The 8,117-nt window shown below is 42.5% G+C and overlaps 1 protein-coding gene and 1 pseudogene across 1 annotated transcript; both read right to left on the bottom strand.

The window, feature by feature from the left end:
• Nucleotides 1–1,749: 1,749 nt before the first annotated feature.
• On the bottom strand, nucleotides 1,750–2,895 carry LOC141816324 (putative disease resistance protein RGA4). Its single transcript, XM_074704126.1, has one exon. It carries the CDS (start codon nucleotides 2,893–2,895, stop codon nucleotides 1,750–1,752), a length of 1,146 nt encoding a protein of 381 aa, XP_074560227.1.
• LOC141816323 (putative disease resistance protein RGA4) lies at nucleotides 2,719–4,449 on the bottom strand (annotated as a pseudogene).
• Nucleotides 4,450–8,117: the final 3,668 nt, after the last annotated feature.

Raw genomic sequence — 8,117 nt, 5'->3', positions numbered from 1 at the left:
CTTTCTTTCGGCTCGGGGAGCCGGTGGGGCGTTTCGGTGAGAAGAACTGCCGTGGCCGGGCTCGGCCTCTCGGCGCCGGGCAGCTTGAGCTTCCTCCACGTGAATGTACTTGTCGGCCCGACTGAGCAGTACGTCAAAGTTCTCGGGAGGTCTTTTAATTATTGACCGGAAGAAGTCGCCCTCGGTCAAGCCTTGGGAGAAGGCATTCACCAGGACGTCTGAGGAGGCGGCTGGCACCTCCTGCGCGACTTGGTTGAAGCGGTGGACAAACTCCTTCAGAGACTCCCGAGTCTTCTGCTTGGTGCGAAGAGGTCCATGATGGTTTTGCGATACGTTTTGCTGGTGGCAAAGTGCCGCAAGAAAGCGCCTTTGAAGTCGGCGAAGGACCGGATGGAGGATTGTGGCAGCCGATTGAACCACCTCAGTGCGGATCCGGCCAAGGTGGTTAAGAAGACTCGACACTTGATGGCATCCGTATATCGGTGCAGCAGGGCGGCGTTCTCGAACCGGCCCAAATGGTCTTCCGGGTCGGTGTTCCCAGTGTATTCGGGAAACTGCGGCATCCGGAACTGACGAGGCACTTCCTCGTCAAGGATCCGTCGCACGAAGGGCGAACTCTCTAGACCTCTACCCTCGCCCGTATCGGGTCTTCTTTCCCGGATGTGGTCTCGGCTCGGCGTCTGCTCTGCAGCCGACTCCATGGAAGCATCATAGTCCTCGGCCTCCTCCCGGGGCCTTAGGGAGGGGGCTCTTGGGCCTTCGGGCGGATCTCGCTGTTGTCTAGTAGCGGCAGGGGGGGCTCCTCGACCCGAGTCTGCACTCGCGAAGGCTGAGCGGTGGCTTCATGCTGGCTTCGAGTGATGGCGAGAACCGCCGTCGCTATTCTCCGATCCAGTTCCTCTTGCGTGATGGTGATGAGCTGAGGCTGTGACGATTCACCCATAAGTGCGTCTTGATTCGGGACTTGTTGTGTTCCCACAGACGGCGCCAAAATATGTTCCCGTCAAGAACCTCTCCTGGGCGCACAAGTCACTTCCTCAGGGGCGCTGTGCGGGGAAATGGTTAGGACTGGCCGCTGATCGCCGGAGACCTGCAACCACAGACACCGTGAGATGGCTGGCCGGCGGGACCGGCGGGACCACTCCGATGCTTAAGTCAGTGACGGCAGAAGAGTAAACGAAAGTAGTAGAAGTGAGCCAAAGGTTAGAGCATACCTGGCCCCTTCACAGGGGTCGCCTTATATAAGGAAGAGGAGATCCGTACCCTGGGCACAGCAAGGGGGACCTTACTGTGCGGGTACTTACTGTACGGGCGAGGAGTGGCGCCCTTACTGTCGAGGACCTACTGTTGTCAGAGGTGTACGTCCGGCGGCGCGTCGCCATACCTCGTGGCATGCTTGTCAGTTGTGGCGGCCCTAGGACAAGGAACGGAGTGGTCAGGAGTAGGGTGTACGATTCGGGGGCCGACTCCCTGGGTCGGGTCGGGGCTGCGGCTCGAGTCGGGGATGTGGCTCGGTCGGGCCATCTGTGAGTCGGTGAGTCGAGTATGCCCGCCACTCGGCGTATCTGGGAGTCGGCCTGGTGAGATTATTCGTCTTCTCGGCGGGCCTGCTGGGCTGCCGGGCTCGGGTGGAGAGCCTCTGGGCTGGTACCCGGGGACATGGATCCGGGCCTCAGTGCTTCAGCCGACTGTCCTTGGATAGTTGACTCGACTCGGTCATGTCTCTCGGTCGGGTCCCGACCCGTATCCTTACGACCGTAACATTTCTAATTCTGCACAATCAATAATAATCAGACTTTGCAGTTTAGGGAACACATCATCATGAGAGTTTGACCATTTCTGTAAACGACGCATCTTAATCAAGATGAGTTCTTGAAGGGAAGGAAAGCCTCCGTTAGCATGGAACTCATCACCCATTTCTGTAATGCCAACCACAATTTTTAAGCGAAGCTTCTTAAGAAACTGCAGATTTCCAAATGGAGGAATATTCTCAAAACCATAGCAGTTTTCAAGGCTAACTTCAACCAAATTTGGCAACTGTGACTCCATCAACCATGCTGGAAATTGTGGGCTCACATAATTCCATATGGTCAACTTCTTTAAGCTCATATTAGGACAGAGATCATCCAACATGCCATCGTCATCTATTGGTAAACAATTAAACTCTAGCCGTAGTTCATTAAGATCTTTATTCTTCAAGATTTTTCTTCCACCACAAGAATAATTCTGAAAATCTTTGGAAAATTTAATATTCATTTCTCCACGAAGCTTCAAATCCTCAAGCTCTATAATTGAGCATGCGCCGATTTTCTCATCAACAATAAAGAGAGGTAAACTTCGAAGATTAGTTAAACGAGATAATCCACAGGGCATGTGTGTTAATCTATAATCACTTTCGAACAAATTGAGATCCCGAAGGTTTTGCATATTCCCTAACTCTTTTGGTAGCTCTTGAAGTGCCTTATTGAAACTAAGATTGAGATACTGTAAATTGGGGAGAAGGGTTATGGAGTCGGGCAGAACTTCAAATTTATTCTCAGATAAGTTGAGGTACCTCAAATGTATCAGATTTTCTATTGATGTTGGCACTTCCCTGATGCCACCGTTAGTTAAATCTAACGCACGCAAAAATTTCAGTTCTGAGAAGATTTCAAGCAGATTGATACTCAAACCTGAATTGAAAATTGAAAATGCATACAGGGGCTTAAAGGCCAGAAAGGTGCGCAAGTACAATGGTTTCTTATCTAAGACCACCTGAGTCATGTTTGGAAACTTTCTTTGATCTATTTGCAAATGATATGTTCGTTTTCCAATAACTTCCACTGAGTCTTGATCAGAATTCCAATATACATCTGCAGATACTGATCGTGCCAGATCATGCATCAAATCATGCATCGTGCACTCGGTTAGATGACTATCATATTTAAAATCACCGGAAGGTGCCAAGAGAAAGAATGAGCCCATTACTAGATCATTAAAGACATGGTTGCCATTTGTTTCAGCATCAAAATCTCCTTCTGAACGTATGAAACCATTTGCTATCCACAGTTTTATCAGTTCATCCTTTGCCATCCAATTATTTTTTGGAAATACAGAAGCAAATGCAAAACACTTCTTTGACTGTGGGCAGAGAGTGTCATAACTCAACTTTAATATAGCTAACACTCTATCTTCTTTGACCATGGAGGGAGGCTTCTTTTTAGTAGAGCTAACAGTGTTCAATACCGAGGACCAGTAAGTTTCCTCTCGAGTGCTACGGAGCATGCTACCAAGAGATATGGCAGCAAAGGGAACACCACCACATTTCTCAACAATCTTTCCACCAATTTCCATCAAGGTTCGATTGGGTTCTTCATCTCCAAATGCAAATTGTTGAAACAAGGACAGACAATCATCTCCGGACAATTGTTGTATTTGGTGGGTGGTATTGAATGAGCCCATCATCAAAGAGACCTTTTGGCTACGGGTTGTCACCAAAATTTTGCTTCCTCTCACCCCACCTCTTAAGGCCTCTGTCAGTTTACCCCACTCAACTGGATCATCAATCCATACATCATCCAGCACGAGCAGAAATTTCTTCCCAGATAATACTTTTTCTAGCTCCTGCATCACTAAATCTATTTCTGAGATGTCAACTGGTTTACGAGTAGCTAGTTCTAAAACAGACTTCATTATCTTTGCAGGATCAAATTCAGCCCCAACAACTTTCCACATTGTCAAACTTGCAAAATGGTCTTTCACCCTCGCATCATTGTAAACAAGTTGAGCAAGTGTAGTCTTCCCTAGGCCACCCATCCCAACGATGGCGATGACCTTCATTTTGCCATGGTTGCTTTCATCATCATAATCATCCTTTGTTAACATGTCAACAATCTTATTCTTCTCTGCTTCTCTCCCTATAACAACAAAGCTATTGCGGGAGTAGGCCTCTCTGTTGTACAGACTTGGTTCCGACGTGGGGATACTACCTTGTAACAAATTGGAAAGAACAGACTTTTGCAGCAAAATAGAATCCAGACTTTCTGTTATAGCTTTTATCATGCCACCTACTGTACTCTTAAACACAACTTGATTATCAACTGAGAAGAAATCACGCACCGGCCTTAAAAAAGTAGTATTTGATCTCTGCTTCCTCTGGAAGACTTTGGTGTCATAGTAATCCACAACATCCTCGAGATCACAGGCCAAGTATTTGAGCTTCTTCAGCAAGTCCTTCACAGTATCATCGATAAAAGAGCGGGACTCGATGTGTTGGATCGCCTTGTCGATGATCGCGGACGACTCCTTGAGCTTCTCCATCTATCCTTTGGTACCAGTTATTGCCTTGATTTTCTCGTCAAGATGGAGGAGATCTGCCGCCACAAAGCGAGCTGTAGCTACCAAAGCTCCTTCCATAGCTCCGGATCGATGAAGGATGCACAAGTTGTTTGGTGTGGATCTGGCTAACAATAGCTTTGGAGAAGAAACAAGAAGCAACAATTTGCAGGGCGACGACTTTGAAGCCTTCATTTTTTTTTATAGATATTTAAATCGACTATTAAAATGGGTTGGGTCTCCGATAAGATTGTTTATAAATTACACTTCACCATGACAGGGAGTGGGTATTAATTAAAGAGTGATGCTACTTGTCACAACATATTCCCGTCACAAATTTGTGATGGGAATCTGGACCGTTCAATCACAATCACCCATTCAATCACAATCATACATTCAATCTACGATCAAGATTTAATCTTAATTTTAAAATCCAACGGTGCAGATTCCCGTCACAACATTTGTGACGGAAATTCTATTGTGACAAGTAGCTTTTTTCAAAGGATATTACTCAATTTTATTGAGATTCCAACTCTTATCCTCAATTTTAATAATTTTAACTTGGACAAGACCTACTATAATAATACTGAAAAGTATATTTTCAAGATAGTAGATATTTTTATTTTTTAAAAAAATAAGATGTCTTTTTATTGATGATAAAAATAAGAGGTATTTTTGAATTTTCTCTTTCATTTACAATAAACTTTTATACAAAATACTTATTAAAATTAAGTAATAATAATTTTAATATATTACAAATTATTTTGTAAATTTTATAATATTAAAATTTTCAATAAATTGTATTAGTTTATATATTTACAAAGAATATAATTACCTAATGCAACAAAAAATAAAATAAAATATTGAAATTTACTAAATAAAATGTATATTTTTATTACAAAAAATATAGTCATTGATAAGTCAAATCTTATGCAAGACTAAAATCAATGTCATCGGCATAATATATCTATTTTAAAGTACTATTTATTATTTACACACTTAAATTATTATTATTATTATAAGTGCTATCAAATTGTATTTTTCTAAGTCTTATCAAATTATATAATTGTATTGTATGCAAATAGTATTCAATTACAGGGTACATTTTATTAAATTATATTCTAAGTGATATTATGTTACTATTAAGTTTGTGTATGAACAAAAAGTACTCTTTTTTACCGACTAAATATAATTTTAGGATACCCCTTTAACTATATTTAATATTTAAAAATATTTATTGACATAAAAATAATATAATATAATAAATTATATTACAAAAGCAAAATAAAACTAATTTTAAAATATTATTTAATAAATTTAAAATCATAATGCACTCAAATAAAGAATCTTATTGTAGAATAAAAAAAGTATAAAAGAGAAAAAAAAAGAAAAAAAGAATAACCTATATAAAGTATTAATTATAGACTTTCTTTTTTTTTTTTTTTTTTAAGGTTAGCAATCCTTCTATACGGTTCATGTTATATGAAACTTTGGTAAAGAAAATCAAGAGAAGACTAGATTGAAACCTTTACCGTCGTTGGGGAGTAGAGCAGTTGGTTCCAAGTATCCGGCAGCCCTGGCACGCACCAGTGGATGCAATCCGCGAACTTGGCCGGGTCTGCCTTCTGCTCCGGCTACGGCAATTTCCCCTGCTGCGTGGTGTACACCGATGCGTGGGTGTCCTTGCGCCGCACCGACATGGCCGTGATGTCGACGAAGGTAACCGGCACGTGTGCAGTCGAGCCTGTCACCTTCCTCGCCACCTCCCACATCTTCGACGCGGTGGGCACTCCGGTCATGTTCCGGATCGGCTCCGTCTCCTTGGCACACTTGATCCCGTCGGAGTTGCCCCAGTCCGTGCTCCTGCGCCCGAGAAGATTAGTTGCAGAGAAGCTTGAGTCGATGAATTCCGACGAAGAGATGGATGATCACCGGCCATGGGCGGGGGACCTGCTCATGAAGAAGACGGCGGTGCTGTCGGGGTTCAAGCTGCGATCCACCCAATCGAACACGGTCCTCAACGCTCTCTCGTAAGCTTCTTCTCTCCCAATCTCGTCATGCTCCGTCCAGTTCCCGGCTCCTGGCCGCCTGCTCGCAGACATTGAGATCTTGACGCTGAGCGAGTGACAGTAGCTAAGAAGAGATCAAATCTGGCGCTAACTCACAGGACTTTCAACTGGGGATCCACTCTCTGAATTCCCCCCTCTTCTTCTTCAAAAACAACTTTTCTCTTAAAAGAATTCTAATTTGAATATCGAAATGATCTATCGAGACTTTCTGACACCAGTCTAACCTCTTGTTGAAGTGCATTTCAGATTATCTTTGTCTCCTTCATCGAGATCCTCTAGGAGGTTGTACACATTGGATCATTCGTTAACTGATGATTTGACTATCCGCGGTATTTGACGAAAATAGATAGAGTGAGCAACATGATCACGTGGCAAAAAGGTGAAGATGCTTACTTCACGCTTACTTCGAGCATCCTTCAATATCGGTCCCATAGCAATCTGAAGAGGATAAATTACGATGATCGAGCAACCTCTTCAAGTGGGAATGATTTTAGTTTCCAAATTTCTTTCGAGTATTCAATCCCTACTCTTATGTGGCAATTTATCATCCGAATACCAACTCCACTATGCCCGTGAGAGCATGAGTGACATGATTCACTATATTGGGAGAAGATGATCAAGCACATGAAATCGTATTATATATATAATGTGTCGAGGTTATGAGGTTACAAATAAGGATGTAACAATGGACACAAGGGGAATTCGGTGACCGCCGATGGGGCATATTTTTTTATTGTTGTATTTTTAAAAAAATGGTAATTCCAGTTATCCCCATTGACTATCTCTGAGGGTGACCGGTCCGGTCCCACGGAAGTTTCCCACCGGCCACTAGGGTAAATTGGGAAGTGCACGCAGCGGCCAGCCCAGACGCCCAGCATCCTTTGATTACGCTCCTTTTGAGGAAAATTTTTGTAAATACGTCATAACTGGGGATCGAACCGCAAGTGCTTGAGTGACAACCTGGATGTCCTACCGCGGCACCATTGCCCCGGGGACTTGATTGTTGTATTTTAGAAATAAGGAGCGCTTGCCGTCTTGTGATTAAAGTCATCAATTTGGATTAGGCCAGTTGAGTTGGCCCGTCCTGTCAAATAATTCAAGTTAGTTGGGTTAAAATTTTATTAACCCATTCAAGGTGGATTCAGGTGGATCCATCTGCCTAGGCCTGTGACTCATATGGATCGGCCCGTAGTGGACTTAGATTGACCCATAAGTTGAGAAAACCTATTTTTTAAAAAAATTTAAAATTAAAGTAGAAGACGCAATGAACTAGTGGGTTAGATCCATCTAAACTGCAATTAAAATTTAAAATTTTCAATTTGACACGTTTAAATTGCAATCCAAATTTAAAATTTTAAATATTTTTTATATTTTGTATGCTTTGATAGATCCATGGGTTGATCTACTTAATCCGCAACCCACCTTAGGTTAGGTTGGATTAATAAGTTTTCAATCCATCAAATTGATTATCAATCCACTCCATACGATGGAGTTGATCCACCCACCATGAATTAACTTATTTGACAACTCTACCAGCGATACCGGAAGGTGGCCGTTTTCGAAAAGGGACGTGCTTACCTAAACAATTTGTTATTAGAAAGTTAAAATAGCGCTTGTTTTTTAAATATATATACAAATATATATAATAGGCTAAAAATCAAATGTGCATCTTCAGTTGTATTTTAGTTTTTTAAATATATAAATATATATATATATATTAAAAGGATATTTTAT

Source organism: Curcuma longa, unplaced genomic scaffold, assembly GCF_044706935.1.
Source record: "Curcuma longa cultivar G26 ecotype Majalengka, Jawa Barat unplaced genomic scaffold, ITB_CL_G26_1.1 contig_16038, whole genome shotgun sequence".
Taxonomy (NCBI): Eukaryota; Viridiplantae; Streptophyta; class Magnoliopsida; order Zingiberales; family Zingiberaceae; genus Curcuma; species Curcuma longa.
Note: the sequence above shows the minus strand (reverse complement) of the source record. Positions and strands in the feature narration are given on the sequence as shown.

Excerpts from the sequence above, each read along its gene's own strand:
- LOC141816324 (XM_074704126.1), bottom strand. The coding sequence starts at position 2,895 with ATGCATGATTTGATGCATGATCTGGCACGATCAGTATCTGCAGATGTA.